General features: G+C 35.9%; 1 protein-coding gene across 5 annotated transcripts in view; it reads right to left on the reverse strand.

The window, feature by feature from the left end:
* Positions 1–23,508, reverse strand: part of MSRB3 (methionine sulfoxide reductase B3) — a 164,575-nt gene that overhangs the window by 63,827 nt on the left and 77,240 nt on the right. For all 5 annotated transcript variants that reach the window (XR_012324298.1, XR_004528896.2, XM_019952310.3 and 2 more), the window contains one exon: positions 17,092–17,120. Coding sequence is in view for 3 of the 5 variants with exons in the window: in XM_019952310.3 (XP_019807869.1) it covers positions 17,092–17,120 (29 nt within the window). In the remaining 2 variants the exon portion in view is untranslated. The remainder of the gene's footprint in view (positions 1–17,091; positions 17,121–23,508) is intronic.

The following is a 23,508-nucleotide window of genomic DNA, read 5'->3' on the forward strand; positions in this document are numbered from 1 at the left end:
AGACAAATAGAAACCTATGTTTAACTTATAACTAGAAGTTTTTTAAAAAGAGTAAAAATTTCATTGATGCAACCAATGGAAAAAAAGGAAAGAAAAGGACAAGGACAGCAAGCATAATAAAAAGAAGACAAGATACGTCAGGAACAATACCAAATATACTGGTTTTCAAAATAAGTGTAATTAACCGAATATAAGCAATTAAAGATTAATTCATCTGGCATTAGCTTAGTAAACATTTATTCAGTCATCACTTGTGACCTAATTGTGCCTAGTGCTGGGGATAAATATAATAGAGGAATTAAAAAGAGCCTCTGACCCCAAAGAGTTTATAGGAATGGAAGTTAAATAAAGCTATTTTATTCCATTTTGTGGAGTTCCAAATTAGAAATAATTAAAATAAAGTAACATATTCCTTTCCTTATATGGAAGTATAAATTCATATACATGGTTTTCCAGAAAATTGTGCTATATCTGATTAAAAGTTAGCTTCAGATTTTTATCAGAAATCAATGCATGTTTTAAAAAAAAATGGTACACCAGTGGTGATAGAAATTAAGAAGCACAGGAACAGTGTAGGGATGCGGGTGAGATGATTCCCTTAATTAGACACAATCAGAAAAATTTATCCAATTTTTAAGGGGATTTAATAACACTTCATATAATTTGCAACATATTTTTGCTTTGGTCTTATCCATCCTCCTCCTTCTCCCACCAAAAAAACTCATATCACTATGCTTTCAAAAGACAGACTGATGTGTTTATTTAAGATGAATGGTATCTTTAGACAAAACAGACTTTTTTCCATTTGCCATTTTATGTAGTATTTACACATAACCTCATTGAAGGAGCAAAATGAGGGATTAAAAAGACTTCCTCTAGGTAAATATTACAGAGGCTGAATACACATCATTATCTCTGGATAAAAAAGACAGAACAATTAGAATCAATTGGCAAAACTCCAAAATTAATAGTTATATTTGCCACCTATTTATACATATAGAAAACATTTGTAGTTAAACTCTCTAAAATGACTTACTTCCAAATGATGAGGATCTGCCTAGTTGTAAAGGTAAATTTTAAAATTACATATTGACTGAAATGCTACCTTGCCTAACTGAAAACAATAATTTTAGCTCTTTTATGCTGAACCTAACCTAATAAATATTAATGGATATATTCAAGAATATAATGGATATATTCAAGAATAGCACAAAATCTATATTTTAGTTAAAATTTGTTTTTAATTTATGCTCTTTTGGTTAAAAAGCAGGCACAATTTGATAAGGTAAAACAACTTACAAGTGGATTATGAAGGATATATTTTTTTCTGTAATATTTTAGTAGTTATAAATTTTAGAGTAGAAACTTAAGATAGTGGTCATCAAAAACAGAATGTGAAAATATTTTAATCTTCTTCAGTCATTAATCATGTCATTTTTACCAGATTGCCCTGCTGTTATTTGAAACAGATTAAAACATTTTCTAAACCATAGCTTTCCTGTTTCTGATCATCTCATATACAACCATTCTGTTGACTCCCAGTGAGAAATGCAGGTAACAGATAAATATAAATGCTTTCATCTTTCTGTTATGTAGACCCATGACTTGTGTGGTGACATATCATATATATCAAAATTCATATGAATTGGAAAAACACCTTCTTGAAAAATCATGCCAACAAAGAAAGATTATTAAATCTAGCAGTAAGAAGAATAAAGTAGAAAAGTAAGTTCCTACCAACCATTTTATAAAAGTAAGACATGGTGTCTTTTAGATTTCTAATGGATAAATTTGAAGTATTTTGAAAGAATATAAAAAATTACTTTTTTATAAACTGGTTACAAGACAGAGATGAGAATTAGTCTAATTACTTTTCAAACTGGGGAATTTCTAAAAGGCAGTTAAAAAAATAATTGCTAAGACATGATATACTTTGGATTTCTACAAAACAGTCTTTTGAAAAACCATAAAAATATATTTTTTAAATTGGTTATAAGAAAGATTAGAATTAACCATGTGTAAAAATATAATTTAACTGTCTTTAAACATTTTCCTCAAATCTATAGTCATGTCTATTAAGTAATAAAGTTGGTTATTATTAAGCTGCATATCTTTACATTTAAAATAATCCCACTAACAAAGCATCATTGTTCACTTACACAATTTCCTACTTTAGGAAAACATATTCATTTATCATTACTCTATTGTCACCCATGCCACCAAGTTTACAAATACTAAAATATTATGAACAGTAACTAGCTGTTGAATCAACAGTTAAATCAACTGCATAATTAAACTGATACTGGGATCTGTGATTATTTTTTCCTTAGGTATGTGTAGGCACACAAGCACAAAATCATCAAAAGCTTCCCTCCCTTGGCCTCGTTAACTACAAAACAAACAAGTAGCAGAGAGAGGTGACTCTTCCCTGCTTATCACAGTCATGTAAGAATACCCTAACGGTAGTTTATTCCTACACTGCAAGTTATTTCTGTTAGATACTAAATTATTTTAAAATAATTAACAAAGAGCTTGCTTAGGGCAACATGCAAAGCTTTACCTGAGTGTATAATCAACAAACAACTGTGGAATTGAGCATGGTTACATTAAACTTCCAAATTGATGAAATGGTATTCATTTGGCACTAAAATTTCCCTTTTTATTAATTTATTCATTTATAAAAATTTATGTCATTTTAACAAAACATCATGATGTGTAGTTCTACGAAGCTGTTTCTACATCTGACATGACTGTATTTTCATAAAATTTTATAAAATTCTCAGGTTACATAAAATGCATACTAATTTTACACAGAAAACTTTTGGGGAAAAATTGTATTTCGTCATGAATGAATTTAAAATGATTTTAAAACTAGATTTTGGGGGGAAATTTTAGTTTTCTTATATATTAACACATATACTTGAAAAAAAGGCAATTTTAAGTTGTAGATATGCAGTATTCTTCTACAATCCCCCCCAAAATAAAATCATACAGCTAGAAAAATAAATATGTTATTAGTACATTGCTTAGAATTTAAAAACCAACAAATGTCTCAATAAATAAATCAGCAAAAGTCACATATCTAAACAATTATGGAGTATACTAGCTAAGAAACAGGTCACGATAAAAAATAAATCGAATAAATTTCCATACAGTATAATTTAAAAGGCAAATATGTAGATCAAAATTAATATAAAGCAAGCCACAAAATGCAATAAATTTGAATAAATGCCTAAAAAGATAACGCTAATGTATTGATATTACATTTGAATGAGTTTCAATGCAATTTTCATTCGTACAATAAAAGTATATTTTACTTTAGTATATAACCACACGGGAATAAATGAATTTGCTTTAATAGAATATTATAGCATAGAAATGAATTTAAATCTAATACGTTAGAATAGTACCTCAAACTATTTTTGATTGGCTGGGCAGCCTGAGACTTACTAATTTGATAGGCTACAAAACTTACATCTTTGCATTGGTGTTGTGTGTTGCCATGTTCTGCTGTAAAACGTATTCATTGTTATCTAATTTTCTTTTTGTCATTTACATATCTCACCTTCTATACAATGGTGTTCCATCAATAGCGTGAATGATTTGGATGCAAGGTAATTTATAGGTACATTTTTGGAAGAAAAATATTTTCTTAAGTGATAAATATGCTGTATTATTTTGGAAATGGCAAAATACTTTTCTTTGCAAAACTCAGCATCATTCCATTTATCATGCATTCACTCATCACTTATTCAACAAACATTACCACATGTTACTGTGTGAAAATATAATGTTAACTAAATATGTCTTTAATAGGGACTTCCCTGGTGGTCCAGTGGTTGGGACTCCACGCTCCCAAGGCAGAGGGGACTAGTCCGATCCCTGGTCAGGGAACTAGAGCCCACATGCCACAACTAAGAGTCTGCATGCTGCAACTAAGTGCCCGCACTTCGCAACTAAGACCTGGCACAGCCAAATGAATGAATGAATGAATGAATGAATAAATATTTTTTACAAAATTTAAAAAAAGGTAGAAAGAGAAAATGAAGACTGAGCAAAAGAAGCAAACATGATAACTAGGAAGGAAGGCAGATTACAAAAAAAGAAAAAAATATGTCTTTAATATATATCAGTTAAATGTCTTTAATTTCAACAAAAACAAAAAAAAACAGTAGAGCTATGATGGAAGATTATTAATTTGCAACATTTGATCACCACATAGGCCAGATATCTGACCATTTAAGTTCCTAATTAAGGAACAGGGTTTGACTCTCCAAAACACATGTATTGAAAATTCACTAAAAGACAAGTGGTCATCAAGCAAAAATTTACTTTTAATTTGTTCATCTTTGATTCCTATCCAGGAAAAATTAATTTAAAAATCAAAAGAGGGACTTCCCCGGTGGCGCAGTGGTAAAGAATCCGCCTGCCAATGCATGGGACATGGGTTCGAGCCCTGGTCAGGGAAGATCCCACATGCCGCAGAGCAACTAAGCCCATGTGCCACAACTACTGAGCCTGCACTCTAGAGCCCGCGAGCCACAACTACTGAAGCCCACGTGCCTAGAGCCTGTGGTCCACAGCAGGAGAAGCCACCACAATGAGAAGCCCACGCACCACAACAAAGAGTAGTCCCCACTCGCCGCAGCTAGAGAAAGCCTGTGAGCAGCAACGAAGACCCAACACAGCCAAAAATAAATAAATAAAAATTTATAAAAAGAAAAATCAAAAGAAACTCTTGTAAAATGTTCTCTCCTATAAAATAGTTCTACAATACAAAAGACAGTACTAAAAAAATTTTTAAGACATAAAAATAACTAAAAAGTCATTGTCGTTTTATTTTTTTATAAAGTATGGATATCTTTTTTAAAATTAATTAATTTATTTATTATTTATTTTTGGCTGAGTTGGGTCTTTGTTGCCGTGCACGGGCTTTCTTTAGTTGCGGCGAGCGGGGGCTACTCTTCGTTGCGGTACGCGGGCTTCTCATTGCGGTGGCTTCTCTTGTTGCGGAGCACGGGCTCTAGGCGAGCGGGCTCAGTAGTCGTGGCTCACAGGCTCTAAAGTGCAGGCTCAGTAGTTGTGGTGCACGGGCTTAGCTGCTCTGCAGCATATGGGATCTTCCCAGACCAGGGCTCGAACCCGTGTCCCCTGCACTGGCAGGCGGATTCTTAATCTCTGTGCCACCAGGGAAGTCCAGCATTGTCATTTTAGATTACAGTATTTTAATATCAATTTTGATATAATAAGCAAATGATTGCTAGCGTGCTTACTACTTCATTTATACTTATTCCTTAAAATAGTTCATACTGCTGCAAAATGTTAAAAACTTTATGCCTGTAACCAAGTAATGTGTTTATACCAAAATTTTCTACACTTTGTAGTTGAATGTATCTTATTTCTGCCCAGGAATGAGGAAGATATGTCAATCAATGTGAATTGACAAATAATCCGTTACTGCCTCAAAGAAGGTGATGAGGGCCACCAGTTCTTCCACTTGATGGATATCTATCAATATAAAGCAAGAACTTTCACTTCCTATTGAAACTATAGTAAGCTGTATGAATTGAATTATATTAATTTTGAACTATATTAAAAATAAGGGGTTGGTCCACCAACAAAACAATGACCAATTCTCTAGAGCCAGTTAATTCTTCATCATGTTTTTACAACAAATTCCACGTAAATATCTTTTTCAGCAGGTGATTTAGTGCTGGTGGGGGGATGACCTGCATTTAGAAATCAAAACTATACATCACTAGCAAAATCCATTTCTCAACAGACTACGGAATCTACTTTCCGGGGGAGAAAATTTCTACAAACATGTGGCTGTGTGGATGTGTGTGTCATGTGTATGAGAAAAAGGATGTATGAGTAAAAATTCATAATTTTTGCATCATATCAACTTATATTCTAGGTTTTTAAAAATTGCATAATGGTTCAGACTATGGGTTCTAGAATCAGGCTACTTAGAACCATATCCCAGTTCTGTCACTTACTAGCTACCTGAATCTCAGCAAAATATCCAACTTTTCTGTGCCTTAGTCTACTCATTTATAAAATGGAAATAATTATGTATAGGTCTTATAGATTAAATAAGTTAGTAAATATAAAGCACTTAGTACAATGCCTGTCACATAGTAATATACAATCAATGTTAGCAATTGTTACTATTATTATTGTCCACAGAATTAGGTCCAAATTCTCTAACCTGTGGTCTGTAATAGATTCCCAACTATACCATTAGTCCCAAGCAAAAATCCTCCAGTTCTGGCAAGTTGGTTTACTTACTGTTCTTCAAATATATTTTGCACCTTTGCCTCTGTGTCTGCCTTCAACTGACTCTTTATTTAAAATGATCTCCGTCTTTATATCTACCTAAACTCTACCCTTGAAGATCCAAGTTCTACCTCCAACAAGGAATCAATCACCCTCATCAATCACCGGAGCCTAAAGTAATCACCCTTCTTCTAAATTCTACTAGGACTCTGTTACTGGAACCACTCATATTGTCCTGCACCCAAAGATATCTTACTGTGTGTGTATATATCTCACCTCTCCAATTAGATTATAAGCTCCATGAGGGCAGGAACTGTGTCATACTCATATATCCTTCACCGTGTCTTAAGCAGAGTAAGTGCTCTACATGCACAGGCAATTGACTGACCACGCAGAATCAAAGTATTAAAAACGTCTACATACTGGCTCAGCGCATTAACAACAGTATTCTGGGCCTTAGAATGTTAGAAACAGAGACTACTCACAGTAAACACAACTGCATGAATGGTAGCCGGAACTGGACCAAAATATGCATCCCAACTTATACTACTCAGCAATAACTCCAGGTACTTACAAATAACATGGCTAAGTCTCAGAAACATTACAGAGAGCAAAAGATATCACGTGCAAAAGAGTACATCCTGTATGATTTTATTTTATTTATTTATTTTAAAAAATAAGTTGTACTATACATCCATACCCTGGATATTAAACAACTAGTTTTTATTTTTTATTTACTTAACTTTTTTAACTTTCTTTCTTTTTTTTTAAAATTATTTTTGGCCGTGTTGGGTCTTCGTTGCTGTGCACGGGCTTTCTCTAGTTGCGGCGAGCGGGGGGCTTCTCTTGTTGAGAAGCACAGGCTCTAGGTGCACGGGCTTCAGTAGTTGCAGCACGTAGGCTCAGTAGTTGTAGCACATGGGCTTAGTTGCTCTGTGGCATGTGGGATCTTCCCGGACCAGGGGTCAAACCCATGTCCCCTGCATTGGCAGGCGGATTCTTAACCACTGAGCCACCAGGGAAGTCCCAGTATGATTCTATTTAATCTGATCAATGGTGATTGAAGTCAGAATAGTGGTTGCCTCTGGGGAGTGGGGAGTGACTGAAGGAAAATATGAGGGAACATTCTAGGGTAATGGAAATGTCCTCTACCTTGATCTATATATTGACCTTGGTCTACATCTTAATTTTAGTATGCTGAAGTGGTGTGTTAAACCATTAAAATTTTAATATACGCTTCAATAGCTAAGAAACATTTAAATTATAAATTTTAAGTTCTAAAGTTACTACACATGATCTCCTGCTCCAAGAACTTGGAAACAAAGTCTTAAGTAATGGACTTGTACTATGTTTTCCAGGTCCAGTGGCAAAACTATCTTTTATACGGATGGATGAAGCTGAAGCCAATGAATATCAAGTTAAATAGGGTCTCAATGGCCAGGACCGTCCCTATTTTGAGATAGACAATTCATGTTAACTTTAACTCATAAAGCTAAACATTCAACCTGTCTGTTTCCCTTTGTTCTTTTTCTGTGCTCAACAGGGCCACTTTCTGGATATGATCTGACTCCCTATGTAGGTCTGCCTTTAGGATGATAATATACAATAGTAAGGAAATTTCAGCCCCAACACAAATGATTTATTTTGACAAATTGATAAAATGAGTTCTTATGGTGATTTTGTGAGTCATATAGCTTGACCAGAGAAAGAAGACACTGATCACGCAGATGTAAGTATTCTGAGCCATGTGAAAATTATATTTCTCATTGTAAACAAATACATTGGCATTTTAGCTTCATCCATCCGTCTTTTGGGTTTGTCAACATGAGTCCACCCCTGAGAGATATTGAAACATCTAGGCTTCTGAGCCTGAAAGTTTGACTAGATACTAGAACATGGAAAGTTCACCAAGGCAATTGATACTATCTTTTCAGGCCTCTTGGGAAACTGTCAGCAACATTTTCAACGGCCTACAAACTGGCCACATTGTAATCATTTATAAATCTGTACTACACTTTGTATTATTAAGGTGTGTTTATAATCACATTGTTATATTTGATAAAAGATTAAATTTTATAATTTATAATTCATAATAGTTACTAAACATAGTAATTATCCAAAATAAAAAGCTAATAATAGAAAAGTTAAAAACAAAAGTTGCTCATTAAAATAACTATCTCATGATCTAATAAAAAGGACACAGTCCTTGAAACTTGGAGACCTGAAGTCCAATCCTAGATTGGCCATTTACTATTTATGTGGCAAATCACTTAACCTTTCCGTATCTCAAGTCCTTCGCTGGTAAAAATGTCCCTGTGTATCTTACAAAGATTTTTGTGAGTCTCAAATTTGATTAATTAAAATACTTTTTAAATGGTAAAGCATTATACAAATATTTTCATCATATATCCATTAATATCACATCTGAACTTAGGTTACCAAAAAATGCAATTATATAGAAAGAATCGGATCCACTTAAAAATATAATCATTCTAACTTTATACATATTTTTACTAAATAACTGATCTGAGGACATAATGTTCTAATGCGGTAGATTCAAGTTTTGGCTCCTATTCCTCTCCCCTCCCTATCTCCACACCCATTACCATGTGACTCGGCAGTTCTGCCCACTAGAGGGAAGACAGGATACTTACACCTGCATGACAAGTGGGAAGGAAATAGCTCTTTCTACTCCTTTACTTCTGGCTTGGACATGCAACTTGCTTGGCCAATGGGATGCTAGCAGATCTAGCTATGGTGCAGATCTGCTAGCAGAGGATGATGCAGAGGCTTGAAATATGCTCGCATAGTTGGGCTTGCCTTGTTACCTTTTATCATCAATGACAAGACTTGTGGCGCAGACCTGAAGCCAACCTATGACTAGCTTATGTCAACCAACTCCCACCCAAGCCCACTCCCACTCATGGACATGTGAGCACAAATACTGTTGTTTTAAGTCACTGCTTTTTAAGGTGTCCTTTTACACCTTGTTATTGTGACAATCACTAACTGAGAGGCCCAGTGATTATACAGAACATAATATACTATATTATGAACCTACCGTATTTGTATGATCATTAGTTTAGAGGATCGTCTTTAGGTTAGATAATGTAATCCCTAGCCATTAATTTTATCATTTGTCCAACAGTAATCAATGAGTACCAACTATTGCCAGGGAGTATTCTAGGCACTGAGCTAGTCAGGCTATGTAACATTAGCTGCCCTCGTAAACAATGGCAAAATCTCAGTGGCCTATTAAATAAAAGTTTATTTCCCTCTACATAAAGGCCAATGAAGATGTTCTTGGATGAAGAGCTCTCCTGAGTGGATCTCTTCCAAGTTTGACTCAGGAACCAAGACCCCTCCCGTATTGTGATGCCATCATGTTCAACATGTACCTCTGATGTAACCTCAAAAGGGGAAGTGAGATGTGGGAAGGCATATTGGATACTTAACCCGCTTAGCCCAGAAATGACACATACTCCACTGGGAGAATTAGTCATATGTCCCCACACAGATGTAAAGGGGCTGGAAATTGTAATCTCTGGCCGAGTAGCCACTTTCCAGCAACAACTCTACACTAAGGGAGGGGAGAATAATTCTTTGGTCATTAGTTAAGCATTTCAATCACAATTGGAGAACAGAACAAAGACTCCCAACCTCACTGAATTTTTGTTTATTGACTATTTCGCACTGGATACAAAAGTTATAAAGGTGAATAAGACATGATTCTTGCCTTCAAGAAACTCACAGACTTGAAGAGGAAGAGGGATCCACACAAATAATTATAGCAGATAATAAATGTTACAGTAAATGTAAATACAAGATCCAATGTTTGCACAGAGGAAGGGATGATTAACTCTTGGGAGAGTGTTAAGGAAGACTATATTTAATTGAGGGGGCAATGCTTGATCTGAGCCTTAAGACATAAACAGAATCTTGCCAGACAGATGAAGGAGTAGGGGAGGATGCTAAGTGGAGAAAACAAAGGTTTGCATCATATGATGGCTCAGAGCTTTTTTCCTTATAAAGCTATGGAGTGGTGTTGAGGGCAAGAGGGAAGGGGAAAGCACGTGTGTTTACAAGTGGTAAAACAACCTCTTGCTTCACATATAAATTTGGAATAACATAAGTTTTCTAATTAGAGCAGCCTTCATTTCCATGGGCACTGCTTTGGAATAATGTTCTCTACAAGAGAACAAGTACAGTTCATGACCTAAGCAAGATGGCTAGCACCAGAATACATAGAGCACGTGGAGCTGACAACTCAGGGATGGTGATATCTAAAGAGGCAGAATTCAGGTAAAAAAACACTGAATGACAAATTGTCTCTCCTCTCAAAGTCCTTGTCAGATAAAACAGAAACCAAATAAATAATGATAAAAATAATGAATCAGGTTGATCCAATAACTACGCATCAAACCCTTTATGTTGCAGAGAATATAGTTTTCAAATCACCCACAGAAGAGTAACAAGAATTAAATACCCACTAGGCCCCCAAATAAAATTCTAATAAGTAATGAACAACAGACTTACTAAAAAGTGGTAAAGTCACATTCTTTGACCACCAAGCAATGAAACTGAAAATTACTAACAAAAGTAGCAAGCAGAAAGTTTGGAAATTTAAAAACTTTCCTAATCAATATGTGCAAAAGAAAATCAAAACTGCAATTATTCAAAATACAATATTTAAAAATCTCTGGGGTTCAGTTAAAGCTTTAGTAAAGGAAAATTATAGTTATAAATGCTTTAATGCTAAATAAGAAAGAAAGAAAATACAGTTTTAAGTCTATGACATAACAGTATACATGAAAACCAATTGAAAATTATTGGAAGTAAACAGAAACTTCATTCAGATTTATCTGCTCCAGCACCTCAGTGCTTAGCCAACATGCCTTGCTGCTTCCTGGTCTTTAATTTAGTTTATAAAAGGAGATGAAGGGCTATGTCCCCTCCACTTGCTTCTACACAATCCCATAAGATTGTTATAGAGGAGAGACTGCCTGATTTTCCAGGCCAACCTTGAATAGGATCCAGTAAAAGAATGAATTGAAAAATAAATAAAAGTGAAGAGAATAGTATCCACAAACATTTGTCATTGTTCTCTTCTAAGTTAATCTCTCTTAATGATAATCAAATGTGAAATGTCACTCCTTATTAAAAGCTATAGAAAAACTAAACACCAGCCATTAGCATTATTAGGCTGTTCTCTTAAAAGTGTTCTCTTTAAAGTAGAAAACAGTGATGTGGTTTGAATAAAGAAAGGAAAGGTGAATTTGTCAAAACTTAAAATATATTAGCTTATATTTAAATATCAAGAGTTCTTTAACTCACCATCTGGATACAAATTTAACCTTGTTAGCCCTTCTCAGCTAAATATGCAAAGAAATCCATGTGAATTTGTATAATAGACCAACCAGCTGTAAGATTCTATGAGAGAAGGAATTGTATCCCCCCCGCCCCGTTCATAGCTATAGCCTCAGCATCTGGCATAGAGTACGCCTGATAAATGTATGCTGAATGAATGAATAGATGAATAGTCAATATTTTCTTTTTTTTAAAATTTATTTATTTAATTAATTTATTTTTGGCTGCATTGGGTCTTCGTTGCTGGGCTCAGGCTTTCTCTAGTTGTGGTGAGCGGGGGCTGCTCCTGGTTGTGGTGCGCGGGCCTCTCATTGCAGTGGCTCCTCTTGTTGTGGAGCACGGGCTCTAGGCACGTGGGCTTCAGTATTTGTGGCACACGGGCTCAGTAGTTGTGGCGCACAGGCTTAGCTGCTCTGTGGCATGTGGGATCTTCTCAGAGCAGGGCTTGAACCCGTTTCCCCTGCATTGGCAGGCGGATTCTTAACTACTGCGCCACCAGGGGAGCCCAGTATTTTCTTATTAATGAAGGATGCCCAAAGACAGATTTCAATACACTTATAGAGATTTATATTTTATTTCCTGCTTCTTCATTGTTATGAGAACTTTAAAAATAAGAAATTTTAAAATAACAAAATTGATTTGTAGGAGCTAAAAAGTATTGTCAACATATTCTCACATTTCTAATATCTGAAAATGTTTTCCTTATTAATATTTCTTGAGAAAGGCTTACTATGTTAGGCAGATGGTCTCATTTGCTAATAAGCTTTCGAAACTCTAGTTCTACTATGTTCAAATTCCCCATTTCCCTTCAACTTAGTGACCACCATTAACAGCCCACTCTGTTTTTCACCACCCATATGTTTTTGCCTCAAGCTTTAACTGATTATATTCTTTTAGTTCCTTACCCTGGTGTAGATTCCTTTTTAACTACAGATCTTAAAAGCGACACTAGCTGCTTTTTGTTCCTTGGAGTTTTTGAGTTTTTTTTTTTTTTTTTCCTTTCAGGATAATTATATTCTGTTGTGCCTTTTATTATCGTGTCTTTTAGGATCTCCTAACCTTGTACACTCTTGGGCTTTATTTAATAGTGAGCTCTCTCCTCCACTCTCCACACTAAACCACGCTCATTAGGTTTCTTAATCCTCCATAATTTGCTTTCATGAAATCTTATACCTTTGAGTTGCTGTGTTCTATGAGCCCATTTCCTTAGTACTGCTATTCCAAGCAGCCCAGAATCAACAAGCACTAAACATAAGCTTATTCACTTTCTCAGCCAACATGACTCTACAGAAAAAAAAAAAAAAAAAAATCTTTGTTTTGAATGTTTATGGACCATGAAACTATACCATTTAACTTGGTATTTCATGTTCTCACCCAAACATTGCCTGAGAAGGTTAGGACCACAGAATTAGACTCTGGGCAGTCCTTAACATACAGTTTTTAACTTATAGGCTTCATGTTCTTCTTGGTCAGAAAACTATTCTATTTTAATAGAACAGAAATAACAATAACCTGATGTTATATAGTGACTAGTAAATTCCAACTGTATCTTTTCCTTATACCCAGAATTCAGGATACGAGAAAAACATCTTTTTTCAGTTATTCTGCGAGAGCTCTGTTTTTCCAAATGGGTTGTTTTTAAAAGACATATACACTTCCTTGAAATTTGACTACACAGCGAACTCTGGTCTTTTCAGCAATTCATTCTTTGCTTTGTCTTCCATTCTACTCTTCACTAGCACCTTTGCTGACAGGTATGTACAGAAGGGCCAAGAGAGCATATATTTTGGGTTTTGTTTTAACTTTCGAAGGAAAACCAACAACAACACACAAAACAAAACCCAACCAACCTCAGCAGTGAGTTGAAAGAGTTAATGAAGTTTCCAAAGGTGCCCAGCTTATTCAAGCAAAGTTTACACTTCAACCGTATGCATGTTAACTTGTGATCCTCCCCATCCAGATGATAGAAAGCAAAGCCAGTAAGTTCTTTATTTAATTGGTTTGCATCCACACACTGACCTCCAGGGCTCTGTTTACATAGCCTATCATGCAATATGCTCCACAGTTCTCTCCCTCTTTCAAAAGCATGTTTCTCCTGAGATTTGATATATGGCTTTCATGTTTAATCACTACATTAAACTCAATGCTCTGCTTCCTCCAGCATCAACTAACTTCCCTTCTTGGGAGGTGGGGAGAAGAGCACAGCTTCTTGCTACTTCTGAACATAAAAGGAAGTCTGTTTTACTCTATTAGTAAAATCACCAACTACACAGGATCATAGGCAAGCAACATTAGTACATCAGCTAGGAAACAGTATTAAAATGGAACCCTTAAAACTCCTTTAGAAAGAAGGTAGGCTGATTGCTCTCAATTGACAAAGCTGAAACCTTTGGGTGATTAAGTTATAAACCAACAGAAACGGAACTTAATCAGGCTACGACTCAGTACATAGAGGACACAGCTAGAAGGCAGCTAAAATTTTCATCAAATTAATCTTGAGGATAGGACGATTCTGGGGTTCTCAGATTGGCATTAATTCAGCACCTTCTAATTAAAGTTTTTCTTAACCTTCATCACATGAATAGACCATTCAACATCTCTAACTGAATGTGGACATGGTAATGTCAAGATCCTTTCCATAAGAATTTGTATGTGACTCAAATTTCTGAGAGAAATAAAAACCTCAAAAAAAATTATCTGTTTCAATAAATCAACACAATCTATAATTTTCAGGTTTTAAAAATCACATGAAATGTATGTATTTCACTTTAAGATAATTAAAGCAGAAAAAGAAAACTGAAACAAATGGCAAATTATTGATAACGGTAAAATCTAGATAATGAATGTGTGGGTGCTCATTTACTACACACTGTACTTTTATGTATAGTTGAAATTTTTCATTATAAATTTTTTTGAAACTTTAAAAAAATGCAAAGAAGTTGTTTGTGAATTTGCTTTTGTAGAAAAAAATCAATACAATTTTGATAAGAAAAAAATTAAATCACTATCTAGGTGGATCATTTTGGTATATATTCAATAGCTGACATTTTTTACCATGTGCTGACAATGAAAACTTTCCTTCCTTCCTCCTGAATCTCACTCCACAGCCTGAAACTCATTTACACAAACTGCGAATTGCAAATATGCAGTAAGCTCTGCATAAGTTGGGTTCTTTACTTGAAAAAAATATATATATATACACATATATATTTACTTTGAAATTCTTTCCTTTATGGCTAGTCATTGACCATAGTATTTATTTTTTTAAGGCTTTTTTTTTTCTTTCTTAGTAAGATCAGCATCTTCCTTCATTTAAAAATTTTACTTTGTCAGGAACAATGTTACAGTTGTATACAACATTAAACAGAGCTAGTTTACTTTCTGTATTTGATGAACAATAGAGAACCTGAACCTATTAAAGTCATACATTTAATTGTTCCAATATGCTACCTCATTTCTAACCAAAATTTGCATGATATAGAATGCCAAAGAATACATTTCTAACTTCCTTTGTCATGATTCCCTCATTTGATATTAAGCTAAAAGAATTTATAAGAAAAAAGAATTACCTGATTCTTGATTTGAAACCATCTGAATTATTTCCACAACATATTTAGATTCAAAATTAAAAGAATAAATAAACTTTTAGTCAGTATTCCCCATAAGATTTTTCAGAGCACAAAACTTTGTAGTTTTCAAAGACATGCAGATGTTGTCCATGAAAGACGTTTTAAAAAATTAGGACTTGGAAAAAATAAGAATCATGAACAAAACCTTTGGTCACAAGAGTGAAAGATGTGTGCCTATACAGATGTTATAACTATTTTCATGATAAATACTAACTCTCACTACAGGAATTTAGCAGCACACTTTAATTTGCTTTTGAAAATTTAACATAAATTTTCTAACTTTGACAACAGCTGCCTAATATTTCAGTTTTATACACTATTTCCAGGTTTTACCTCTGAAATGAACCTAGTAGACGTTTTCATTTTTAAAAGCTATATTCCAGATCCTGTAGGCTAAAACCAGTTTTTGACTTGATGCTTAAGGAATTTGATCATAACAAAGTGGATTTTTAAATAAATATTTGATGACTGACTGGCAATGGTAAAAAGATATGCAATTTTATATAAAAATTCATTCTCAATTTTTTCATTTATCTCTTATTATATTTAAATATTTTAACTATTGAAAAATGACAAAGACTTTTTACACCATTTTGAGTCGCCTCCTATGAGTCAATAAAAAAGTCAAATAGTGGATACAATGCCATTATGCCTTTAGTCTCCATATCGTCAACATTGTAAACCAAATGTTTATCTTATGCTACCACTGTCACATGTGATTCAGAAGCCCAAGAGCACACAGAATGGAAAGATTTCTGGAATCACAGTTCTCAAATTAGGTAAAATTGTTAACTCAAATGTACAGACTTCATATTTAAAGGGTCTCACCTAGTTGGAGAAATTCAAAAGAAAGATACAGGTTTTGAAGAAGAAAAGCATGTTGGCTCCTTAACACCACTATCAAAAAGAATACATAGTCTTTGGTCCCTTTGTGAAATAATAAACGAAAACTTTTAAGTTGAAACATAGTGGAACTCAAACCAGAGTAAGAATGTTACTTTTAAATTCAATAAGTTGTATATTTTCTGCAAACTATTTTCTCCTGAAATTGAAAATTAATGTTTATTTATCTATAACAGTTCACTAAAGGGCGTAATTCCTTCGTACTGAACATGAGGTAGTTTTTGTGCTTTAATTGCAAACACCGTCAGAAACTATGAAGCACGTACATCTCAGCGAGTGACACAAAGACACAGTCAAATGTAAGGATTATATAGCTATATTCATGCTTAATGAGAAGAAAACATCTAATGAGGCTGATACGCCACTGTTTGTGAGACTGTCTTGATAGATACAAAATAATGGCTTAAGGTGACCTTCATTTTCCATCACCCACCTCCCCAACAAAACAAATTTTTAAAAATTAGCAAGTCATAGACAAATATCTATTTCTATTGGCTAAAACCGTCTGCAGTTTGCTGGATTAAATGTATCTGTTACCCATATGTGATGACAAGTCACTTGCAGAGAATTTTTAAATTACCCAGGATGCTTTGTCCAGTGAGAGAATAATATTCTATTTTTAGCAATGAGTAGGTACAACCCCCTCCTTTGCTTTTAAAATGAAGCTCTGCAGATACAGAGGATTTAATACTTATTTCAGAGCTATCGAGAATCCCAACGTGAACACCACCTCAAGTTATGATTCCAAGCAGCCACAAGCAGCCAACAGCCCTGCTTTGAGGTGGGGTTCATGTTTTGAAAAGAGACTGCCTGGTCTGTTTAAAATCAAAATGGTTCTTGATCTGATGCATTACTCCTCAGAGAATAATGTAAATAAAATATACTCAAAATAACATTATTAATGTAAACATACCTGAACCAGAGTCAAATTTCGTTTCTGACCTGCAAAGAGAAAGAAATTTTTTATGATATAAAAATTGCTTGTTAGACAATAACTGATTTTATGAGGGGGAAAAAAGATGCAATAGTTTTAAATTTCAGTACATGCATCAACAAGTAAGACAGCTTTTTAAGATGTAAATACGTATTTATTTTAACCATTTTAAATGCATGCATAACCCTAGGTCCTCTAAACATGTACATGTCCACAGAGATAGCGCAGTATGGAAAAGATATTAACTTTTTAGCTTGTTTTTGAAAGAGAATAAATTATGTTAAAAAAAAAGCACCCAATCTTTACAGATTAACTTGTTTCAGTAATATAATAAAGCAATAAAAACTCAAATTTAAAATTATCTTCTTTACTTATTATTCAAGATTTTCAATTATTCAACAGCAAGTAATTTTTCACTAAGTTCTTCACAGAGTAAATGAACCTAGTAACCCCATACATTTAATAAGAAGGAGAAAAAAAATGTGAGCCCTTGTGGGAACATTATGTTTCAGATATAGGTTAATACTGGTTGTAAATTCAGAAGCCTTTGAAGCTCTCAGTCCGGCTGTGGGAAAACTGCTGTTGGGTAATTACTCTCAAGATGCTGCTGATGTGCTGTCAAGCAGAATTAACCCTATGACTAGGCCTATCTACACAAGCTACTATAAGACAGCATTGTCTATACCTAGCTCTCAAACCAATTAGTGGGCATGCTCCAGTCGGATTTATATCACACATTAACAATCAATAGTATATATGTTCACAGCTGCCACAGCAAGAGACAAGAACCAACCAGCAGGAGTCCTGTTAAAGGATGTTACATTGACAGAGAAGATTTTTTTTTTTTCCTGGGGAAATGTAGTTAACTAAGTGGGAAAGGAGATTTCTTTGAAATTATGCCAGGGTACCAAAGCACCTTTGGAAGCGGTGGCTTTCTTTACCTAAATTAGCTTCAAGAGAAGTCATCAAAGGAGGAAGAGGCAAAGGATAAGCAAGAGACAGCTTCCTTTGACATAAAAATTCATTTTCTCAAGTATTCCCAAATAAAGTTTCAGCTGATGCTCAAACCAAGTCCATAATCATAAAAACAGAAAACTAACTATTACAACCACGGTTATCAACAACCACCACTGTAATCCAGGTTCATATTTGTCTCAGACCCTGGTCCCACCATAGTCCTCATCTCAGTCCTTAGGTGTCCCTGACTCCTATTTCAGGTATAAACCCATTTTCACTTTTTGTCCTCTCCTGTTCTGGAAAGCCTGGCCTCATGCCCTCTTCTTTGTTTCCAGCAACCCTGAGCATAACTCTGAACGACACTTACCACGCGTTGTCCTGCTGGTTTCCTAGCCTATCTTCCCCACTGGACTCTGCCTTACTAACGTCTGTAGCCAGGGCGCCTACACAGTGCCTGGTGCTTGTACTCAACACATGTCTATAAAGGGAAACCCCTGCCTCCCTCTCAGCTGTATAAGAGGTGCTCTTCCTTCTGCCTGAGGTTCCCTGCATTTACATCCTAAAGTGCACTCTCTCATCTCCCCTGAAACCAGGTTGGATTAGTTACCCCTTCCTCCGGTTGTATCTTCAATATCTGCGTCTCCCCAAGTTCCTCCTCCCTTCTGCACAGAAGTGCTCCAGAATTAATTAAAACCCTCCTTCAAATCTGTGTCCTACTCTTTTCATCCCTCTTTCTTCCTGGCTTTACAAGCAAGTTTATTGAAAGGAAAGACTATATTCTATATTGCACGTCTTCCTTTCCTGACCTCCCAACATATTCACTCTTTGAACCACTAAGATCTGTGCTAAGTTTTCTCAGTGGCTTCCTAATGCTCAAGCCAACAGCCCTGTTACAGTCCCTAATTTACTAACCCTTTCTCCAACTAAAATCCTACCTGAATGTCACACTGTGACCTCAAATGCCACAAGTACTGAACTGCATTCATTTTCCTTTCCCTCACATATAATTCTCCTGCTATAGACTCCCTATTGTCAGAAATTATGATGTTATTCTAGTTTTCTTTTGCACCCTCGATATCTAAGCTGTCCCCCAGACCTGCTGACTCTACCACCTTCCCCTCCTCTCTATCCTCAGTCTTACCATCTTAGGCCTATCTTTGGCCCAATAATCTCATAACCCGTATCCCCCACTCCCTTCCGACCCACCCTCTAAACAGCTGCCAGACGTTTCCAAAACACTAATCCGATCACATTGTCACCACCCCAACAACTAGAGCAGAGTTTTTCCAAACTTGGGTCACAAGTTGACCCATCAGAGGATTATAAAATTAATTTAGTGGATTGCAACTAGTATTTTTTTCAAACAATGAAACAGAACAGAAAAGAAGACAGATGCATCCCATATTGAGAGTACATGCAGTTTAGAGGTGGATTAGAGGCAGGATTGGGGGGGGCGGAGAGCCAGATCACGGTAGGCCCCTCATATGCCACGCAGAGGACTGTGAACTTGGTGTCCCTAGGTCAGTGGCTTTTAAACGTTTTTGTCTGTGACCCATAGTAAGACATACCTTTTTACATGGTGACTTATTACCAGGCTTGGCCCTAATATTTGCAGGGCCTTGGCAAGAGGACAAATAGGGATACAATACAGCTAATTATTTAAAAGTTACAAGCCAAGGCAATAAACTGTTAGAAAAGTATACTAACCTACCTTGACAGATATACCTGATAACAAAAACAATGAAAACTGTGTGTGAAACTATTGATACCAAGTAACTGAGAATAGTGCAAATTTTAAATTAATTTCGTCTTCCACTGAAAGACTTATTCAGCCTGGGGAAATTCAGGGGCAATGGCAACTAGGCCAAGTGTGAGAAGAGGAGAAGCCTCCCTCAGCCTTCTCTTCCAGTGGCTATGGAGTCCGTAAGAGAAACACCTCCTTTCTTTTCTTCTTTATTGGGGGAGGGGCTCTTTCATTTCTGTCAGAGGCTCTGTACTCCTACCCATCCCCCATTGCCTGTCCCCACCAGCCAGGCCCCTGAGCTCCAAGTCCATCTAGACTATAACAGTCAGGCCCAAGGGCCAACCTCTGGCTTCTAGGTGCTCCCAGCTCCCCACTCTCACAGGAAGGTTTGAATTAAGAATTCTCTGACCAGGAATGTGGAAGAATAGGAAAAGCATTTTGCCCTTCCCTCTTTGTTTCCGCTTCTTTCTGCCCTCTAAACTGTAGCCTTCACTCTCACCAAATCAAGCTATTGCCATGTTATTTTGTAACCAAGCAGGACCCTATGGGGCCTTCCCAGGACAGGCCTTCCCCCATAGCCTCTGCTTAGCTCCACTCTGAAGTACCTAGATAATAGTATATGAGGCAAATTTCCACCAAATGGAAGAACTACTTGATGACCATGAGCACACAGCCCCAGGCCTCCTGGAGCCTAAGGACTGATAATGTTAACCCCGGTGACACCACGCTGCTGCCTCACCATCAGCTAATCAGAGAACTGTGTACAAGCTGATCACATACTCCTCCTCTCCTGGCCTTTAAAACATAGAGGGGTGGGATAGGGAGGGTGGGAGGGAGATGTAAGAGGGAAGGGATATGGGGATATATGCATATGTATAGCAGATTCACTTTGTTATACAGCAGAAACTAACACAACGTTGTAAAGCAATAATATTCCAATAAAGATGTTAAAAAAAAAAGAATGCTTGGCTAAAACCCTTTGGGGAGCTGGAGGCTTTTCAGGGCGTGAGCCACCTTGTCTCTTTGCATGGCCTTGCAATAAACCTTTCTCTGCTCCAAACTCCGACGTTTCAGTTTGTTTGGCCTCACTGTGTGTCCGGCACATGAACTTGTGTTAACAATTTCACAGCCTTCATCCAGTATCCTCAGCTTAGACACACTTCCCCCAGCTCATCACTGACAAACTTTGACTCCACAGACTGGCCTCAATCCTGGCAGCAACTTGCCTGGCCCCCTCACCTCCTAGAGCTCCTTGCTCGCCTTCAGTTACTGCACAGTGTGGGCCTGGCACGGCAATCCCCACACCATGTGGCACTGACACTAAGCCCAGCAGGGTGCAAGCAAGGTCTCGCCCATCTTCATGTTCCCAGCACTAGGCACAGCACCTGGTATTTAAGAGTTATTAAAGATGTGTAGCAGAAGTTAACACATGAACAAACGGATCTGTAAATTAACAGAGGGCCAAAAACCAGATATAATGACCAAAAGCTCTATAAAATGCCTCTTTTGAGAGATGAAAAATCATATCAGAAAACTGTTAATCCCCAGACCATCTTATCTCTTCCAGAGATAGCTGGTCAGTATGTAAAATATACACATAATGTGCAGAGAAAACATCTTCACAAACTAATTAATGACATTAGGTATCAGTTTTCAAAAAAGAATATTTTCAGAATTCTTAGACACAGTACTGAATCTTCAAAAGCCACAACTAGTCTAATAATAATTAAAACGTAATAATAGAAGTTAATACTGTCAGTTTTAGGGGTTGAGAAAACTGGTCCTATGGTATAAGTTAATTTAGATTTCTATTAAATTTTACATACACACATACATACACAGAGACACAAAGTACTCCTCTATTATACTATGGACTCTGATCATCTCTACTCATAAATCCTCTGTAAGAAAGTAAGTAAATTATAGATAGGACAAAGAAATGGCAAGTATGAAAAAAGAATTCACACAATACATATTATACAAGGAAGACAAAGAGGGATGGTTCATTCATTCATTCCAAACACATTTCTTATGCGCTTATTTTTATTCATATACCATGCTGGATGGTAGGAATACAAAGATGCATAAAGTAAGGTTGTACGGGGTATAAGGTTGATAAATATATTTGTGTCTCCACAGACACCCATTTTACTCCTTATTATATACTTAACATCTAAGCTTAAAGCTATTCAACCAGTTCTTCCGGCAATCGCCAAAAGATGGTGAATATAGCCCAGACTGTTACTATTTTCCAATATCCATTCTCCCCTTTTTTATTTTGGAAATAGAATCTCTGAGTTTTAGATGGGCACATGCCTGCTGAGGTAAGACAATTTTTTCACAATATTTCCCACGTCTCTTGTTTTGACCACGTGACTAAGTTCTTGCCAAAAGGATGCAAGGAGAAGCATTATGAGTTATGCCCTTGAAGCAAATGTCTACACCCCTCCCCTTCTTCCCACTGGCTGGAATGCAGATGTGATTCCAGGAGCTGAAGCAGCCATTCTTAGATCATGAGAGAGAAGCTGATAGTAGAGCACCAGCCTTTGGCTGATGGTACACACACACAAGTAGCACCATATCAATCCCAAACTGCTACTATGTTTAAGCCATTATTATTTTGGAGTCTTGTGAGAACAGTTATAACAGTAATGCCACATTAAAAAAAGGCTTAAACTAAAACTTAAAAATTTTTTAACCTGAAAAGTTTTTATGAATTTTAAAACCATAAAGTGTAGATGCTAGGAAAATTTAAGTATCATTATTATTTTTTAAATAATTAAAATATATAACATATGTATTCTTTTGATAATAAATTTTCAGATTTTCAAAAGAGGGCAGTGTTAGTCATTGGTTAGAGCTCTATAGTCCTGAACAAGCTTATAAAACTGCCGTTCTCTATTTATAGGAAATAACCTAGTGTTTATGAAAGTTCTATGTATATTGAAGTCAAGTTTTTAAAAATTTTATTATTTTTTAAATTTTATTATTTTTAAAATTTTCTCTTATGAGGAATCCACAAAGTCTCAGAGAACACTGCTTTTTTGCTTACTTTCAACTGTATTGAAAACATTTAAATGGGACCCATGTAAGTATGAACTACAGGTTAATGAAGTCAGTGTTCCAAAAGGTTTCAGACAACATGTGGAACAGTGAGGATGCTGTTCTTATTATTTTTAATTGATGTCAGCTAAAGATTGTAGCTGCAAAAAATTATTAGAGGGAAGGAGTAGGAGGGGCAGACTGATTTTTGCCTATTAGTGTATTATATATGGCAACTCCATACCAAGGATTTTCTAGGACAATCCAAGTCAAATAACCTGTCCTGTTGTCGCCCCTAAAGTATGGAAAATTTTCAGAAATTCCAATATTTCAGGATCCTACTTATAAGTCTAAGAATTTCTTCTTACCCCTACAAGTAATTCAAAGGCTTTCATCAGACCAAAGGCTAGTAATAACGGCAGTGAATATTTATGCACCTTCTTTCAGTTACATAAACATAATACACTTCCTCTCCTTGGAATGCTCTCTCTTCCTCCCCCTCACCCACTCCAGTATCCCTTAACCCCTTTGCCTACTTAACTTCTAAAACTTTCTCCATTATTAGCTTAATTATCAGTTCTTTGAAGAAGAGTAGCCAGACTAGATTAAATCCCTTGAGTTTATACTTTTATAGCACCAGTCACTCCTTTGCA

This window comes from Tursiops truncatus, chromosome 11 (assembly GCF_011762595.2).
Source record: "Tursiops truncatus isolate mTurTru1 chromosome 11, mTurTru1.mat.Y, whole genome shotgun sequence".
NCBI classification, from domain to species: domain Eukaryota; kingdom Metazoa; phylum Chordata; class Mammalia; order Artiodactyla; family Delphinidae; genus Tursiops; species Tursiops truncatus.